At 39.4% G+C, this 20,052-nt stretch overlaps 1 protein-coding gene across 3 annotated transcripts in view; it reads left to right on the top strand.

Moving 5' to 3' along the window:
- FAM169B (family with sequence similarity 169 member B) overlaps positions 1-20,052 on the top strand; it is a 50,289-nt gene that overhangs the window by 3,355 nt on the left and 26,882 nt on the right. For 2 of the 3 annotated variants that reach the window (XR_002441810.1, XM_021407350.1), the window contains exons 2-3: positions 11,565-11,698; positions 14,555-14,654. Coding sequence is in view for 2 of the 3 variants with exons in the window: in XM_021407350.1 (XP_021263025.1) it covers positions 11,565-11,698; positions 14,555-14,654 (234 nt within the window). In the remaining variant the exon portion in view is untranslated. Of the gene's footprint in view, positions 1-80; positions 218-11,564; positions 11,699-12,850; positions 12,899-14,554; positions 14,655-20,052 lie in introns of those variants that run through there. The other variant, XM_021407352.1, reaches the window with a different exon arrangement.

Here is a 20,052-nt window from a genome sequence, read left to right as displayed (position 1 = left end):
CCCGCGCTGCCCCGTCCCGCAGGCAGCCTCGCGCCGCTGCGGAATGGCGGGCTCCCCTCGGCGACCGCCCCGGGGCTGTAGAGAAGCGGCCGAAACGCGGCCAAAGTCGCGGGCCTTTCCAGAAAAACTTTGCTCCGTCGCCTGAGGTCATGGCAGGACGAGCCCCGGCGCTTCGCGGCCATGCTCCCGGGGCGCTGTTTTCCAGAGGATCGCTGAGGTGAGGAGGGGCCTCAGGCGGCCCCGGTTGGGCTCCCGGCGCCCGGTCCCAGTGAACATGGCGTCAAGGGTTCAAGGAGCAATAAACACGTTGCTTTTTGACCACGGAGGTATCATTAGTTGGGTTGTTTTGGTGTGGAGAGGAAGTGCAGAAGGCTTTCTCTATTGTACATGGGTGCTTGCCCCTGTAGTAAATACTTTGTTGATCGCCAGATGACTAGGACGAGAAATACACCATCTCTAATGATTAGTTCTGGGGGAAGAAAACCTTTGACCCTTTGCTTTCAGCAGTGATCGATTTGGTGGTGTTTGTGGTAACTGCCAAAGAGTCCCTGCTCAGCAGAGCCCTAGGGGAGAGCTCGGGATTCCCTTCCAGGTGCAACACCACTTTGAAGCGAATAGGCATGGTTACTTCCCAAGTGACACCACTCCTCGTGCTTGGGGATCTTATCTTAGGACAAACTGCACAAACTGTCACGAATTTCCAAGGCAGTCCAGTGTGTGAAATGTTCCTGGTCTGTATTTGACTAGGAGCACTTCCAGCAATCTCTGCGTGTGCTGTTTGGATAAGGGCCCATTGCATCCCCTCGGCTTGCTTTTGCACTGCTTTCCCTCCTGCTCTGTTTTTATGCGCTTCTTTCTTAATTTGTCACGCTAGCAGGTAAATGGAGAGAAAGTGAATTTATCTTCTGAAACGCATTTTAAGTTGCTACCATTTATCTGAAGCACCTACTTCATCCCCTTCAGTAAAATAATGATGCTGTTCATTAGTTCCTCTAACTGCTCATGGCTAAATGCACTATAGTTGGATTGCTCTGTTTTTTCCCCTCCTGTCAGCCACTTGTGAAAGTCAAACATTGATAATAATTGGGTGTTGTGGTTTTTTTTTTTAATATTCTTAATTCCATTCATGTTTTTAAATAAAATATCTCTAGATGAATGGGACTTGGTTTTTCATGTCCCAGTGGATGTCATTGTTTGTAGACATCATCTGAATTTTGACTTAGTTATTCAATTAATTGCATATCCACATGGAGCAATTGATTGAGTATAGGCTGAGTATACAGCACACTTCAAGAAAATACTGGAGTCAACTATTATCTTTTCTTGTGCAAATGGTACTTTCCAGGTAATGCCTCGCTACAATGAGATGTACAACTCTACATTGTTCTCGAGGTCAGCTGTTCCTGTAACTTTTTCACAAGGCAAGACTTGCAGGGTTTCTAAGTTCCCATATAGATCCTAGGCAAACCTTGCAATTGAAAGCAGACCACATGTTGACATAGAACTGGATGGAAAGGTGGAAATTCAAAATCATGGTAGTGTGGATGCATATCTCGAAAACCTACTTGAAGCTCTAACTTAGAGTCTGATAAGCAACTGTATTCCTTCAGTAGAACTAAACTCTCATCTGTGTATGAGAGAGAATTTTACTCAGACTGAGGAGTGTGCATCTCTAGGAGGTAAGGACTTTTAGAACCTTTTACTTTATGTGCCACAGGAGAGGCAGGTTACTGTAACCTTGCTTTAACATAAGTACATAGTTATGGCCTAGAAGGAAAGGAAACAAGAAATAAAACCCTTTCTCCTTGAAAATACTTTCCTAAAATAAACAATACGCTCCAAATCCCAGCAAACAAATCTGAGTCTCTTTTCATAATAGCATTTCAATGAACACACACCTTCCCTTGGGGAAGGAATATAAGAGATCAAACAGTGCAAGCGAAAATCTTCCTTGTTTAAATTTCATGGGGAAGATGTGTACCATTATGCTTATGAATATAAGAACCTATGTAGAACAGGTTGCTATGTATTTTCTGCGTTGTGTAATAGTTGCACACCAAGAATCTCCCAAACCTTCGTAGTGGTACACGCTAGTCAGCAGTCCGTATATATTGTGTTTGCAGAAAGATTGGCAGACCCTCAGGTCACACGTATCCAAAGTAAATTGTGTCCTGCTCACTTACTGAGAGGTCTGTGGACGCTTAAAAATGTTGTTTGTAACCTTTGAAACTGCTGCCTGGTGGCTGGTCTTTATGGTATTACCAGCAACAGATGGCAAATGGCTCTGCTGATGAAGTTCTTGCTAGTGTTTCATTCCTGTGAAGTTCCACAGTCTCAAAGTATAAGAAAATGCCTCCGTATTTTTTCTGCGTAATGATTTCAAGCCAAACTAAATAAAAACATCTTATCAAATTCAAATTCCCATGGTGTCATGTGACATTTTTGTAATGATTGCCTTGCAGCAGTTTCAGATAAGTGCACGTTTGGTAGCAATTTAAGGCCTGTGTCCTTTAAGTAATGCTTATTAGTACGCAACAGATGCTATTTAGAAACATTATGCCTTTTAATAGGCTCTGCTTTTAGACTGTGTTTTCTCATTCCAGGCAGGCAAGCTTGGAGGTATGCTGTCGTTTATGCAAAGCCTAAGTCAATTTTCTGCTCTGAAGTCAAGCCATGTGTTTTTCCTTGTTTCCTCCATTCTGGTCATAGCTGTCTGGTGTATTTTCCCCCCTAGTCATATCTTTGGCTGATTGTCAAGCCATTACAATCAAAACCTTTTGCATTTTTAACCACCAGCAGTGGTTTCTTTTGTCCTTACAGAAGAGTCTGTGTAAACTGAATTTAAACAATCTCAGCTTTACTATCAAGAGCACAGCAAGCGCAGAGTTAGCTCTCTATTGCCAGCCTGTCCTTCCTTCTCTGCTTCTGTCTCCTCCCAAAATGAAATAAAGGAAAAAGCAGAACCATGCTGATTTTGGAGCACTTTAAAAGACATGTAAAATAGCTGACACAATGGCACAGAGAAACAAGAGAGATGTTTACATATTTTCTCTGCTACGTGCAGCTGTTTATTAAAGCAAGAAGTTCCAAGACAGACTAAGAGGCTTGTGAGAGCTAGTGAAGGTGACATATTAATTTGCAGCTGCATAATAAATTTACTAATGTGTAAATTACTGTGGTAGAGAGGGTGTTTTTTTTGTTTCCTTTCTATTTTGCTTAAATTAATTGCTTTATTTTGAGATTAATCTGGCTGTACAAATTGGTCCTTGTAAGTAATTTGGGGGAAGGCTGCTGAGCTATCTTAGGTAGACTTATGCGCTCTTCTGGTGGGAGCAACAGATTTTTCAGATGTAAAGCATTTGCAACTCAAACTGTGGGGGATTTGAGACTGAAAATCTATCTGGTTATCTCATATTTTCATTGCTGCATCGTTTGTTTGGGAAACATTGTCTTTTCTGATGGCAGACCATGGCTTTGGGGTATCCTACATATAACACACGTACTGGCATAGTTTGTATGCAGTGAAGGTAAAGGCTGTGTGTAGGCCCCGTGGCATTACGTTCCCCACATATACTTTGAGTGATCGTAGTAACAGGGAAATGTTGTTAACGTGTTACTTAAAGCTTAGTCCCGGTGCCAGTTTGCAAGGGTTGGTGTTTCAGTAATAATTTTAAATGCTGTTTGGTCCTAAATTGCAGATATTTTCTGAAGCGATCCTAACTGGCAATCTGTCTGGCTTCTCCGTGTAGGATGAAATCATCTTCATGTTAGTTTGTATTCCAAACTCCGTTGTCATTTCCTACCATTTCACTATTCCTTGTTTATCACTATGAGAGGTATTATCTTCCCCTTTTCCCTTATATTATGGGATGACTTCTACCCAGTTTGTGTCCTCTCTGCCTTCCATCTTTGTGAAGTATTGAATGAATGCGGTCACATTTGAACTGGTAATTCCTGAAAGCTCTTCTGCTGTTCACTGCATCTTTTCTGTCATTTTCCTTCAATTCAGCCTCTTTGGATAACGAACATACTTCAGAGGTACGTTTCAGTGTCATTTGGGGCCTCCCATTCTTTCTTTGCCTAGATTATTGAGAGTCAAACTCTAATTTGAGGTCAGGCCTAGAAGTACAAATTACTCCTGGCGTAGCTATTTTGGCCATGGGCGTGATGAAGTGAGGTGTATCAGTGACAGGGCCGTACTGGAAAAAGCCCCTGTTGTGGACACAGTTGTTTAGAAAAACTTTATTTTTGTTTGTATGTTTTATTTTGTTTAGTGGTGGACAAATAATCAAGTTGGCAAATGTAGAGATTTTTCTAGATATCCAAGAAAATCCTTACTGCTGTTATCTCCACTGCCTGCAGTAGTTGCAGTTAGACTTGTGCAGGAACATGTCTGCCCATTTCTTGGTTGTATGGAAAACAGCACGTATTAAGAACCTAATTCTGATGTTCACAGGTTCAGGGGTATTAGCAGCAATCCCACCAAAGTAATGAAATGTCCTTGACAAAATCCCTGTGTGAACTGGATCCTTAAAGGCTTTATTTGTTACAGTCCTGAGTGTCACTTGATGACTGTGTCTTCTCTGGGTTGCTCTGTGAGCTCTACCTCTTTTTAGCATCGATGCTCTGTGAAAAAGGGAGTTATGTGTGCAGCAGTATGAATTCCAGATATGTCATAGATACAGCTGGTAGCACTTCATGGTTTCACAGCATGCTGCAGTATATATTTATAAGTCTGTTTCTGGGCCATAATATCTCAGCTTTTTTCAATTACTTTAGGTTAGAGCTTTGTGCAAAACATGCCGGGCCAGATGTGCATTTTGTGTGTTAAATGACAGGAGTAGCCTGTTTACATAGATGTATTTTAATTTGTCTGTGCTATGAACTGGGTGTGACTTCAGTTTTTTTTTTAATGCAGCACTGCTAAAAATCTTTCTGAAGGAAAATATGCATAGATGAAACCTGTTTGAAGTATGGGAGTACTGGGGGTTAGGATTGGTCAGTGCCATTTTGTGATCCCTTCAGTGAGCACTTGCTTTCCTTGATTTGAAAGCATTTTAAGTAACATGGCTTCATCTAGGTAGCTTTCCAAAATAGCTAAATAATTGAACCAATTATTTAATTCGTTTGCCTATTTTTTTTCCCCTCCATTTCATAAATTGCAGATTGCTGTGACAAATTTTGGAAACTAAATGAGATGTGGCATATAGACCCCAGTCATGTCACGAGGTTCTGGCGGCCTCCAAAGCTCCTTGAGGAAAGTGGAAATTGAAGCTGTTGGACGTTTTTCAGTTAGGCTTGTCTTGTCCCTGCCCGTGCTCATGCACATTCTTCTAAATTTATGTGGTTACTTAGAGCTTTTTTCTTCCCTTTTCCCAAATTAGTAGTAAAAATGTATTAGCGTGAATGGGATGGCTAATATGACAGCATCCTGCAGTTGGAATGCTTGATGTTTGATCTGCACTGCGTTTGAGTGACAGGATTTGCAATAATGATATGTATAGCTACAGTTGAACTCATATTTAAACTTTGGTTTCTTAACTGAGGATGCAGTTAGGATTGTTTCCCTACATTTCTGCCTTCGTTTCTGCTGCGAAATACAGAAAATTATCTACAGTCAGAAACTTGTATTTATTTTATCTCTTTTCACCATTTGAATTGTGATAGAATAATGATTAATACCGAAGTGGCATTTTTGAATCAGACATCGAAACGTGCTAATGCAGGTTTCTTCATCCTTTATGTTCTCAGTGTGATTGCTCTGTTAGTAATGGTGAAAAGTAATGCAGTGGGGAAGAGCACTGTTTTCATTAATGATGTACAGCATGTGGTTAAGGGCTGCCTTGCCAGGTTGGCCAGATATCACACCACAGCGTTTGCCCGTTAGCTCCATTGCCACCACGCATCGTTATGATATTGCAGTTTCACTTACAGTAGAACTTGGGTTTTTGACATGAATTTGCTCAATTAAAATCAGGATATGAGAGTCAGGTTCTGCATGTACTCCTGGGAACATGCCCAAGACCTCTTCCTTCCTTTGGAAGGTTAAACAAATATGGCTGTCTAATGATAACCACATGCATGGAACTGCTCAAGCTCATTGGAAGGAGTGGAGGAGTTGGTGTTAAGTACTCTGTTTACCAGAGCTCCCGCTCCTGTGAGAGACTGGTGGAAAGTACTTCTGTTACATGTACAGCTTAAAAGAGCAAAAGCTGGTGTCTTCAGGTCCCAGACACCGTCGTTTTGCTGCTGTGGTGGTGGTGGCAGTCCACGGGAGAACAGAGAGCGATTTATGCTCCATGATTTCTTTGTCTTTTTATGTTGTGACTTCAGAGAGACTGATAAGAAAAATGTCAAGGCCTTTTGAAGTGGCAGATAAGACATACACTTAACAGATAAGAACTGAGACGGAAGATGGAGTGATTTGTTGGGGGCCTCAAAAACACACCTGTGGTAGGAATAAATCGTAGAGGCTCTGCCTTCAGTTTCCTCATTTAATTACAGAACCATTCTCTCCTAAGAATTGATGTGATACACAGTCTTTCTGTGTTGTACATATGTTTGTCACATATTGCAAAGCATTTTTTGATTAAAGAAAAAAGTGGAAAATGCTTCTTGGACAGCAAAAGCCCACGATACTGTCAAAAACACTTAAAATCTGCTGAAGTGTGGGATTTTTTTAAAATTGTGAAATACATTGGCATGCAAATAAAGCCAATAAATAAATAAAACCAGTGCTGCTATTGCAAACATTACAAATGGCAAAATTGAATAAAATATAATGAGTCTAAAAAGTTAGAAATGTTAAATTGGTTTTTTTCCCATCTTTTTGGCATCATTAGGAACCACATTTTTCATTCTTTTATTTGTAAATGCAGTGCACATTTGCAGAAATAGGTACACATGGACGCACAGTACAGACAGAAATCGTGTGGTGACTGATGGCTGTTCTGTAAACATGCATTTCTTATGGATGCATGCAGTACTGTCCTCTGTGTTTGTGGAACATGAAGAAGTAGTTGTAGGATAAATGATTAATTCACTTGAGGCATAACACTTGTTTCATGCTTCATCCACAGTGAGGTTGATGTATTTTGCTTTTCAAATCTGGCTGCATCTTAAATGCTCTTACAAATTTCTAAAATGCTCTTTTCAACTCTTTCTTGGAAGTATCAGTGCATCTGAATTTGTCAACCCAGTGGTGGGTCTAGTCTGAAATCTCTGCGTCACCGGTGTGTTGGCTGAGGGACCCAGACATAAACTACATAAGGACATAAACGACATAAGGAAATTTTTAACTACTAAAGCAAATATCAGTTGTTTAATAAATGATGTACTGGGTTGATGATCAAATGGACTAAGTATGTTGGCAGTACATACTAATATGAAATTTACTTGAGTATTTAAAACATCTTGACAAAGGGATGGAATTGATTGTCCTAAACTGTAACTGATTTGTTAGGCAGTGACAAAATGGTAAGGCTAATAAGTAGGCACTAAAATGACTAGTCTAGTCAAAAAGAGCTTGAGCATTGTGATAGGGATTTCAACTGCTGGAGCATCACATTTATATGAGCCTACAGTTATCTGTATTCTAGTTAAATTATTTCTATTACAATACAGGGTTTAGTTGCAGGGGATGTGGAAGAATTGTCAAAAAGAATCAGTCGCATTTCATTTACCTTTGGGCATTCCTGCATTTTGCAGTTTCACTTGTGGAATTTCACATACAAGTGTGTGCACCATGTGTTTTCTGTTGTATTGAGAAAAAATTCTTATGCCCATGGAGAAGTATTTCCTGCTTACTTCAACTGATCAGATGACAGTCTTGTTGAATCTGTAATGATGAGGGTCTATCTCTAGTCTACAAAAATAATTTTCTAGTTCAAGATGGAATATTGCCTTCTGTTTTGTGATTCCAGTCTTTATTTATCTACCCAGTGCAGAACATAAGAATTTTAATTGGATCTATCTGGATTCCCACATACTGATTTTTTTTTGGATCCTAATTGAAGAGAACTTCATCTGACTTTTACCCCTACAGGAAAAATATTTGTCCACTTCATGGAACACCCATAAAATTCAGCGCTCTCGTCTGGAGAAAATCGAAGGTGGATTAGAAAAAATTCTGAGTTTAGCGATGGGGACTGAAGCAAGGGGCCTTGGTTTACATGAGTTAGTCAAACTGTGTGATGTTTCAGGCTGAGCTACGTATGGGTGCTGGAGTTTGGTGTCCCATAAGGATGCCTGAGTATGGGCAGCGCCTGCTTGCTGCTATAGCTGTTAGTAGCTGTAGCTTTTCACATCAGATATCAGATTCTTAGTGCAAACTGATGGCACATGACCAGCATGAGAGGAAATGCAGTTACGTGTATGAGCTGAGAATATGGCCCAGACTACTCTGTGGGAACAAAAGAGAGCAGAATTACTGTCTTAATTTTTGCTTTAAAATGCTTGCTTTATGCATGAAATCAAATTACAGCCATTCAGTTTTCTATTTTAATAAATTAATTTATCTCTAGGTAAGTTTTTTTTTCAGTGGAGCTGCATCCACTTCTTCCTCTTACCCTGAATACTGGAGCCTTATAAGACAAAGGCTGGTACCTGTGTGTTGCCTGTAAACTCCTCATCATCATGCTGCTGTAGGAGCAGTCTATACGATGTGTTGACCAATGCTGGCAGCCATTCACTACATTGTGAATACCTGGAATCCCTCTAACGCAGTAGGCCTCCGTTCTAAATTTACTCTGCTTCTGGTTTATGGCCCTTCCTCTGTGGCTGCAGCAAGAGGCCCCTTCTTTATGACTCACCCTCCCGCCCCCCTCCGCTCCCTGCTCTGATGGTAACCCTTTGTGCACATGGCTTGGGTGGAAAATGTGCTCGCTAGGTGTCAGGCTGATTGGCTGCCACAATGTGCTCCTTTGTTGTCGCTATATAAGATCCAGTTCGAATGAAATCCTGTCATTCAAATTAAATAAAAAGGCCGTCCTCAGGACGTTGCAATTTTCGTATCCCAAGATGCTGGTAGGGGCCTCAGACTGAAGCGCTCACAGGAGAATAGTGCTGCTTTCCTTCAAAGCAAAGTTAAATTATTTTGCTATTGATTTTGGAACATTTATAATGTCCCGCTAGCCAGCAATAATTATTGCTGTAGTCAAATGCCTAATAATAACAGTTATACTTAGACTCCGTCAGGGTTTTTGTTTTTGGTTCTGTAGACAAAAAGAAACATACCAAAAGTATGTACACAGAAGAGGAAATATCATTTCTTCATTTTGTACAGGGGAAAACTGGGAAACGTGATGTAAGCAAATTCACGCGAACTCTATGAACGCGAACTCTCCTGCCTATGGCAGCTGTACAGTAATAGTGGTAACTGTACGTGCGTGCAAATTTGGGGGTATGTTCACAAAATCCAGCCTTAGCACAACTGACTTTGTGAGGACACTCTGGGGCACCAGCAGTTAGATGCCTGCAGTGTGCTGTCCTGAAGGATCCCCCCACCTCCTCCTTTGATTTCCCCTTTGTTGGAACGTGTGCTCCTAACCTCATTGCAACATTTTCGGAGTATTACACAGGAAAGCCAAGTTAAATGGAAATCTAAAAATAATTTTTAGGGAAAATATTACTTTTGTGGAAGGCTGTATTAGTGAAACATTTCAAAATTTTCACAAATACCTCACTATTTAATTTGTGACGTTATTTCATTCTTCTAATGGGTTGCCATTCCCATAGAATACAAGCATACTAGGTACCGGAAAGTTACTGTAAACTTGAAGGTGGTAATTTTTTTGTTCAGTGAGGAGAAAGCCTTAATGCACTTAGTAAGTTGTTTTGGCTTAATGGCAGAGTAACGCCTTGTAAGCAGCATCTTATGAACAGTATTTATCTGTGTAATCAGTATTTTTCTTTGTTCTAAACTTCAGTCTTATGTGTTGCTCTTTAGCCGCTGTTTAATAATAATTTTTGATTTCTTCCTTCCTTCATATGGCTTGTTTGCTTGGTGTTGTTAGACAGTATGCAGGGGATGTCTGCAGCAGAAGAAAACTGCTACTGCTAACTACTGGCTGGGATTCTATACTGCAGCTCAACTTGCAGTGTTGCAGTGCTTCTTTCTCTCATTTTGTCACAGAACAGTGGCTTCTGTTCAGCATTCTGACTACAGAGCTTTGCTGACAAGGCTCAGGTTGTAAGCTGATTGCTTGCAAGGGCAGGAAAATAGTGCTTAAAGTATTTTAAGCAGTGCTGGGTGGTGCTGTATCAGTTGTAGTTCTTTACCTTCTGGTAAGGAATTAGATCTTAATTGCTGCCAGGGAGAGGATGGTGGGACAGTGGATGAATGGTCTGTCCTGGTCTTGCAAATTCCATGCTCTTCTTTCTATGGAAAGGTCTTGCTTTCAATATCATACTTTCATCATCCATAGTTTCTGAGTCTTGATATAGACCGTTCTTACAGTGGCCCTCATGAGACTGTTCACTGTCTCAGACATTTACTTTGCACTTACTATTAGCGTAGTTATTTCACATTAAACTTGGGTCATTGAAACTGCCATGTGAAGGGAAACCATGATTAAAAATGCAGGATTCGGAATTAATACTCAAACTACGGCAGCGTGTTAGAAGATTTTTGTCCTCAGTTTGGGGCTTACAAGAGCTGCAGGTGTGGCTTGTTGATCGGAACCCCCTTAAATTGAAAATATTTCCTTCCTATGACAGAAGACTTGCAGAATACTATTTTGTCTGCTAGCTCATTGATTCTAATGTTCTTTTTCTTCAACTGGTGATGAACCACCAATCACCTTGATTTCTTGTTGGCCAGAATGATGCTTGGTTTCTCAGAAGCACTGATTTGGAATTTGCATTTAGGTGGCTGGCATCAGATGTATGTAATTTTTGTTTGCATGCAATTAACAAATACCTTGAATGAATGCCCCTACAGCATCAAGTCACATGGAAAGAAAATTGTGTTGCATATAAGTTGGTGTTTGTTATTTTGGGATCCCTTCTGTGTGTAAATATTTTAATGTTTTGGGTGTTCTTTAATTGTTTTAAAAGTGCCCAGTTGAAACGAGTCAAAAAAGAGAAGGAGATAACTAGCTATACAACAGGTCATGGTCTAACCCAGAAGGAGGTGGCCTTCCAAGAAGCAGTGGAAGCTTTGGAATTCTGTTCTGTTGTGGTTTTGGGCAGTACTAAAAATCAGGCTATGTTTTGAAGTTGTTGGGTTTTTTTGTTTTTGTTTTTTTTTGTTTTTACAGCTTTAAAGCAATTTATTTAACACCTACAGAAATTTAAGACTCTGCTTGTTGAATTCAAAGGAAGCCAATGTGGTTGAATGCTGTCATGGTACTACTTTGTAAAATTGCATGTCAAGGGTTAGATAACAAATAGATAGGATTTTACTAGTCTTCTTGTTTAAGACTAGGATTATACAGAAAGCTCTAGAGGGAATGTTAAGAGCCCATTTACACTAAGCAGATGCTAGGAAAGCTGTGGTTTTAAAATTCATATTTTATTACCTTGCTTAAAGAGTAAAAATATTGTGTGTTTTATTTTAACTGCAGGTTGCTGTTATTTGGTAGATACAGTAGTAGGAGATCCAGAGGTTCTGCAAGCAGATGCTGAAACATACTATGAAAAACTGTTGAAGCAGTCATCATCTGCTCCTGACATTTTTTCCATCCCTGGAGGAGAAAAGGTAATAAGCTGTTGTTTTTCATTCTACAAGTCAGATACTTGCAAGCTAGTTTGTTGGTTCTGTTCATAGTCTGTATGTGAATAAGGGCAAACTGGTGTGGCCAGATTACAAATCTCTTAAAATCAGTAAATTCTGTATTGCTTCTAATAGTTTACATGCTGCAAATTAGAGATAAGCTTAAACTAAAAGTCTAAAGCCCCCTAAGTGTGGGTGAAGGTTTGAAGTACTTAGCTGAACTTTATGTATTGACCTGCTTCCTTAGAGGGCTGGATCAAAAGTGAGCTTGATAGCAGTTTATATCATGGCTCTGCTCTGTGTTCTGCCTCCCTTGTGCAGTTTACACAGGTATTGTTATACTGACTATTTTTTGGTTTCCATCCTTTCTAATTGTAGCATCAACGATGTTGAATGTGGATTCTCCCAGTTCAGATCGGATGGGACTAATAGATAAATGCTGTAGGTGTCAGTGATATGATTTATGTTCCATTCCTGAGCCACCTGAGGAATGAACTGGGAATGAGAGAATCAGCCTGTTAAATATTCTGACTTCAAATCAACATAAGAAACCTTACTGGTTAAAACCAATATATATATGTGTAAACCTTCAATTCTGTGCATTTTCTAGATGATAGTGAACTACCTGTTATTGCACTATCAAATCTGTAAGTGCAATAGTTAAAATGAATGTTTGGAATGTGATGATTGTTCCCCAATTTAGGAAAATAACATGTAGTAGTTTCCAGAAAAACATTCTTTCAGGTGGCTGGCTTCCATCTTTGAGCACTGAAGGTAACTAGCTTTAAGTATTCTTTTAATGCCCTCTAGTGGACCGTGTAGAGTTAACTACAAACAAACCTAACCACACACAGACCCCGCAGTTAGGGCTTCTCTGTCCTTTGCTCAGCCTTTCATGCCTGGTTATAGCTTTCAGAAGCTTATTTTCTGTTCCACTGGAAAGGAGGCGGAGATAAAATCCCAAGCAGTGCTGTATATATCCTCGCAATAATTAAACACAGTGAAATGAGTTAAAGGAGGACTTCTGGCTTTTGATTCAGAATTGTCTTGATTCCGTGGCTTGTCATCAGACCTTAAATATATCACATGACAGATTTGAGTCTCATAGCAACACATTTCTCCTTGCATTCAATTCAGGTCTAACCTAATCTGCAGTCAGACAGCTAGTCAAGGACATAAATAATGGTAATGTTCACGCTTTTTGTTTTTTTTATATTATACAATATTATACAATACACACATATTGTTTTTTTTATACTCTATTACCAATACTTCAATGAATATGGATATTTTATAATTTAAAATAAATTAAACGTAATATGTTAAACTCCAATTTCCAGAGAATGAACAATCTCTATTTTGTACCTACGACCTTAAGGATAAGGATTTTGGTGTTTAAATAATTGACTGTAGTTAGCATCTTTTTTTTTCTTTTCCTTTTTCTTTTCGATGTGCATCTGAATTAAAGCAGGTTTTGAGTGGCAGGACCAGTAACCATGCATAATTAGTGTCTGTCAGCCTACTTGCTCAGGTCACAGAACTTCTTTTTGATATGTCGTGATCTTTGGGCAGTCATTCAGTACACAAATACCAAGGATTATTGCAAGTCATGATGGAAGAGCACTGTCAGTTCAAAAAGAGAAAGCTATACTTGGCTCATCCTAATATTATTAGCACCTATGAGAAGTGCACATTACATTACAAAACAAAATAGCAATCATAGCAGTATTGGATATAGTAGTGTCCTTTTCATCACAATAGTACTCTCAGGTGCCATGGTGATACCCATGCTGTTATATCTCTAGCATGCAAGGAAAGGCTGAAAATGGCCAGAACAGAGTGAGATTGCAGGAAGCTCATGAATACAGATTTCAGGGAGTTCTCAGATTTTTTTTCCAAGAGTCCAATGTTTGCACAGATGATCCCAGGGTTCTGCTGCCAACAAACTAATGAACACTGGTTTCATCTTAAAGTTGTTATCTTGGGTAATCCATATTCATACTACTCCTTTCATGCACCAAGTAATATTAAATGTATCACATGACTGATTTGAGTTTCATAGCAAACTGACAAATGGGTGCAATTAGAGAGAGAGGCACACCCACACATACACAATGGACCAGATTTTTGAAAGTACAGTACATACTGTGCTAAATTATGCACGCTTTTTGCCTGTACCTAAACTTCCAAGAGAGCATTTACAATATTCATATGGAAATCGTCATCTCTAAGCATATAGAGCTGTTTGAGCACAGTAATTTTGTGTTTGTGTCTCATCAGTTAAAAGTTTAGTCTAAGAATGAGAGGTTGAAAGCTGCATTTTGATTTGAGCTTTCCCTGCAACATAACCACCTTGTGCCAGTTTATCTCCCCTCCCTGTGCCTCACAGATAAACTGCCCAGGCGCTGCCCTAACGCTTTGATACTCCCTATGCCCCGAGGCTTAATTCATTGCTTGCAAAGCACCGCAAGTACTCAGCTGGACTGTGCTGTAAGAAGTGCAAGTTGTGCTTGTTTTCAGTTGATACAAATGTGTCTGGTCTTTTGTAATACCATTTGTCCACATGCAACAGTGTTCAAAGCCCTGTTATGTGCTAGTTGTAGTAAGTCAATATTAAGTTTTTCACTAACTTTGATAACTAATTCCTTTTAAATTGCTTACTGATAATACTAGACTGTTACATATGTATCACTTTCCATTTTGAAGTTGAGGACTGAGAGGGTGTTGTGCTAAGCATATACTGTGCATGTTAGTAAAACATACTGGAAGTGCATCTAATCCATGAAGTGTTTCTTGCCAGCTTTGCAGTACAAACAGCTACAGGGCTTGTTTGTTTTTTAGGTTAAACTTGAAGATTCCTGTGTGTGTTTTGTCCCCCTCTACCGAAATAGTCCTGCTTGCAAAATGTTGCTGTTAACTGATCCACAGGATAAAGAGACAGGTTAGAATTGGTAAAAATATTTTGAAATTTGAATAGTTGCACTTTCTGTTATTTTTAAGATGGACTGCTGGTTTACATACTTAAATATTTGGGATTTTGTTTTGAATATGAGGCAGATTCCCGTTACCTGTCAGGGATTTGTTTTGGCAGGCTACTAAGTGGAAGGGAGATCTGACATTGAGGGCTTTCAAATTCTATGCATTGCTCTGCTGATAGTTGAAAAATGACCTTGGATAAATCTCTTATTTTTTCTGAATTTGTTAAATGGGATAATAGTTTTCTAATTTAGAATGATGTGAAATTTAATGTATTATACTTTGGATAGAATTCTGAAATGCTTAAGCAAGAACAATATATATGAATCCTACAATCATAGAATGATTGGGTTGGAAGGGACATTCGAGATCATCTAGTTACAGCCCTCCTGCCATGGGTAGGGCCGCCTCTTGATGGATCAGGTTGCCCAAAGCCCCATACAGCCTAGAACCAGTCACCTCCAGGAATGATGCATCCACAGCTTCTGTGGGCAACCCATTCCATGTCTCACTGTCCTCAAAGTAATTTCTTACCAATGTCTAATCTCCTTTAGTTTAAAATCATTTCCCCTTCTCCTATCACTGCACTCCCTGTTGAAGAATCTCCCTCTTTTCTTTAGGCCCTCTATAAGAACTGTAAGGCCAAAATTGTATCAGATCTTACTGAGTCTTATTCATACTGGTTTTCTTTTGTGGTATAATCTTCAGTTCTGTGTTTAGTTGCCTTCTGAGTACTGGTGTTTGAAGGGTAAATTTGGGGTGAAACTGTGCTCAGGAATTGAGTTAAATCCATTTTATTTGGCAGTTCTATCAAGTTTTCCTTTAAACTCTACCAACTTTGCATTGCTTACTACTGGTAGTGCTGGTGTTTTCCTATTCTAGCCAAATGTCAGCCTGACAGAGATGCGCCACAAGTGTACTGCAGGCAGTAGAACTCGGCATGTGCTTCCTGATGCTTCTGTCTCATGAGTCACTGCTTAGAATATCAACAGGTTCTTAAGAAATGAACAGTAACTGTATCTAAGCTTTTGCTTACTGCAGTCAGGGTTGCACAATTTTTGGAGCAACTACAACAAAGACGTGAACCGAAGCATTGTCCCATTGTGTCACTTAGATAAGGGAATCCAGGAGTCATGAAGCTTTGATTCTGTAATCTCTTAAACTTTCAGCTCCCACATGTTGCAGCAAAGTAATGACATTTGTCACTAAAAACATATATATTTTTTTCTGAAAGGATAACCTATAAATTATGCCTAAAAGGCTTTTACAGCCTCTGTTTTTAATAATACAACAGAGGAAAGGCAAATAAGTTTAGCAGTCTGTGTTCAGTTTTAAAGAGTGTCAGATAATGATCCTGTACTCCTAGAACAGGTACTGTTAGTGTAACTACTGTTCAGTCCAAGTCAAGTAATCAGGAAATTTCTTCATAAGAACAAAAAACAGATTAAAATTATCTATGGTTAGAGTTGAACTCTGCAAAGTTTTCCAGCTCCTTTTACATACGCTTTCAATTGGAGGTTCACTAATGGGCTGTGATTCACATAGTTGAACGTGGGAGACCTTTCTAAGATAAAAGTGTAGTCAAAAGACATTTTGGTCCCTCTAAAACTACTGAGAGAGAAGTGCATTCCCGACATTAATTTATATATTCCATTAACATTTTTTTTCTGAAGAGAGATAGGCACTGGTGTGATAAAGGAGAGAGGTGCCTACACCAGAGGCCAAACTTGCAGTGAGTGCAGCTGTGCATACCTGTGGACTCATGTTCAAAGGAATGGGGTTGAAAGCAGCATTTAGTTTAGACTGCATAGGAGGAATGGGGGTATGTAATGACTATGTGAAAATAAATAACTGCTAAATAAATGCAGCTGAAAGCAATGCATTTAGCACAGGTCTTCAATTGGATAATAGTAATAGGAACAACGTGTATTAATTAGATGTGTACACAGAGAAGCAGAGAAGAAAAGATTTTCCCAAATAGCAAATCAAATCCATAGTGGAGACTAATGGATCAGTATTGCAGAGATAAAAATGACAGACATAGTGTTTATGAAGTAATATCCTCTATAATATAATTATTTTCAACAATTATTTCCACAGGTCTGAGAGTAAGTACCATCGATCTAATCATTTGTTTAAAATTCTAAATCTAATAATTTAGATTCTTAACAAATACAGAATTTAACAGCCTATCTACAGGTTTGACAGTGAAGAGCTTTATAGTTTGATGACGTTTAATTCTTGGGCATAGGTTAAAGAGGGATTGAATCCAGCTCTGAGATTTATATCCGATCATCATGATCAGATAGGTTATCCAGAATTGGTATGTAATATATCTGAAATGACCTGCGTATTTCAAAGAGAAAACAAGTGGCAGCTTTTCTAAAGGACTTGGTCTTGGTTGGGAGCATTTTTAATTTATTTGTGATGGGCTGAGTATTCCGTTAGTATATTTGTACAGATATTTTTATGAGAATGTAAATTGTGTTGTAAGGGCTTACAGAGCATAACATGGGTGATTAACATCTTTATAACACTAAATAAACATATCCTATTGTGGCACTTTCTGTGCGCTGTATATAATAATTTACAATAACTGCTAGCTGCCATGGAACATTTATCACAAGACATTTGCAACAAATCATTGGGTAAAACTTGAATTGTAGAAGAAAATGTAATTGGTTGCAGGAAAGATATCTATCTTAGATACTTGAATAGCTGCCATTACTGCAGCACCTCCATGCCTCCTAAGCTTTAATGTATTTATTTTGATAAGACTGAGAGAGAGAGAGGGAGAGAGAGAGAGAGAGGGAGAGAGAGAGAGATGCTCTTATTCCATTTTAAAGATAGGGAACTGGGACAGACAGCTATTCAGTGTATGTCAGCGCTGCAGAATGCAGTTCAGTGTAGTATGTCTGAGCATGTTCTATTATAAGAGCTGACCTGAGCTCGGCTGCATGGAAATGCTTGTTGGGGTAATTCACTATTTCAAGGTGTAAATCTAACATCAGCAATCTCTGTAATTTGTAGTGTGCCATCAGTCTGAATTACTTCCAAAATTAAGGGAAAGACAGCTTCAGCAGAACTTTTAGATGTTACTTTATTTTTTCTGCTTTACTCTGGCTTTACTCTGTGAAGTCCTGCTGTGCACATTTCATTTGAATAATTATACACCAGTGTGGGAACATTTGGCCAGTGTATTTTTACCTTCTAGGTGATAACCCAGACCGAGGTTGGGAAGGAGTCCGTGTTTGCATATCAAAGGAATACATTTCATAATCACAACTGCATTGTGTTTAGTGCCTAATTCAGTCTGTTATTGTTCAGTTACACTTTCCAAATACTCACAGTGATATGGAATTGCGTGTTTCACAGGGTATCAGATTCTTGCAGCGCCACGAATATTTTTGTCTCGCAACTGATCAAAGTACTGAAGTTTAGCAAACCAGTGCTTACAGGGCTAGCTGCACAACTGAGCGTGTATATGCCCTGTTAGTTGTGAGCTGAAGTGTGTTGGACTTAGCCATTTCACTTAGTTCTGCAGAAGCAAGATCGTGTTAATCATGAATCGCAGCGTGCAGGTGATGTGTGCCACTTGCTGATTGGTAATTAACTTGGTCTCTTATGATCAGGTGAATGAAACCTGATCTCTTGGAAAGAACGATAAGACGAGGAAGCAAAAGTGAAGGAACGTGTGCCTTCACAAAGCATGTTTGCATTTGAAATCGTATTCCACAAGTTAACTATAAAATGAAAATGAGAATACGGGCAAGCATAGATGGATTAAGCTGTGGACCAGATGTTGACTTAAAAAATGATAACAAAAAGCTAAGTACATATGTTTGTGTGAAATGTGGAGAAATGTTTTTCCTTCAAGAAAGGCATCCATATAGATAAGGTTGCTCAAGTAATGTGGTGTGACAGTTGCTATGTCAACTAGTGTTCCCCCTCCACACATTTAAATTATTGAATAGCACAGTAAATGCTCTATAAAAGTAGCTCCATAGAACGTGGTTATACATCTCCTTATTTTCATCAAAGCTTTTTCAAATTTTTCTGGCCTTTACTATGTGTGTTCAACCTCTCTGGACTTTGTGCTGCTCCCATTAACGTCAGTGTTTGACCCGTTATGTCCCTTTGGTCTGACTTGTGTGTCACCGACATGTAATGGAGCAGTGGCTGCTTGCATTTGAAAGCAGAGTGAAGGGACTGAGGGAACAGATTGAATCCATCACAGAAAAAGTGTGAAACTCCCATGCAAGTTAGTGCATAATATTTAATGAATTGGATCTGGTGCTGTAAGCAGGCATCTGCCCTTGCGTGCAATACTTTCTTCATTGTTAAACCAGTATGTTAAGTGTAATGCTTTTTGGCACACGCTTTAATAATTTATTTAAAATATAAGTTAGCTAAGCAGAATCTCCAGCCTGAAAGCCAGTGGGAGCTGGTAAATTCTGAATCAAAAAGGGAAACTAACCTTTTCACATCGGAGACATTTGTATAACCTGAGGCTAAAACAGGTGAATGATGAATCCTATTAAAGTCATCTCACTTCATTATGTGTCAGTTTGTCTCTGGCTGGCAGATGGTTTTTAACTTTCTCATATTTGTCCTTATTTGGATAGCTTAGGAGAGTGCTCTCCCTTAGGAGTGGAGAAGTATGAACTCCATGCTGTTCTGTGCATTGTACTTGCTACATTGTATCATTTTGTATAAAAATTGTAGGGATGTGTGGCACTCTGTTTAAAGACAAAGGTATCAGGGTTCTTGAACGCTCCTGAAATTGTGACTTACCAGGGCCTGTACACGTCCTGTCGGCGTGCATCTGAACTTGTTGTGGATACCTGTCCGTGCAGAGATTTAGGAGTCAACTCTGAAGGCACAGATACACAGAAATTCAGCCACGTGGGTAGCTGAAAAGGTGTCTGATATGGTGGATGTGAAAACTTTTGTGATTTACTGGCATGGCTGCTGGTATTGGCACGAATGCATGTGGACAGGGAACAGAGGTAGAAAGAAAATCCAGTAATGTAATCTTTAGCCAGATAGCTCTCTTTGTCCCAAACTTAATATGCTGCTGAACAGATACTATGCAGGAAATGCTTTACTCATATGGCACACGGGTTGTCATACCAAGGTCGCCTCAATTTCTGAGGAATATTATCTCCACGTGCTGTTTCTTGATGTCTGTTTCGTGTGCAGCACTGAAAATCGGATATCGAGGGGTATGGTGATGAAATAGAAATATAATAATTGTTCTACTGTCTCACAGCAGATCAAACTAGAGTCAGCTGGAGGGAGAATTAGATCTGGGGCTGCTTGTGGAAAGGTTTAGAATCAGACTTGTATTTAATTGCGGTTCA

Source organism: Numida meleagris, chromosome 9 (assembly GCF_002078875.1).
Source record: "Numida meleagris isolate 19003 breed g44 Domestic line chromosome 9, NumMel1.0, whole genome shotgun sequence".
Taxonomy (NCBI): domain Eukaryota; kingdom Metazoa; phylum Chordata; class Aves; order Galliformes; family Numididae; genus Numida; species Numida meleagris.
Note: the sequence above shows the minus strand (reverse complement) of the source record. Positions and strands in the feature narration are given on the sequence as shown.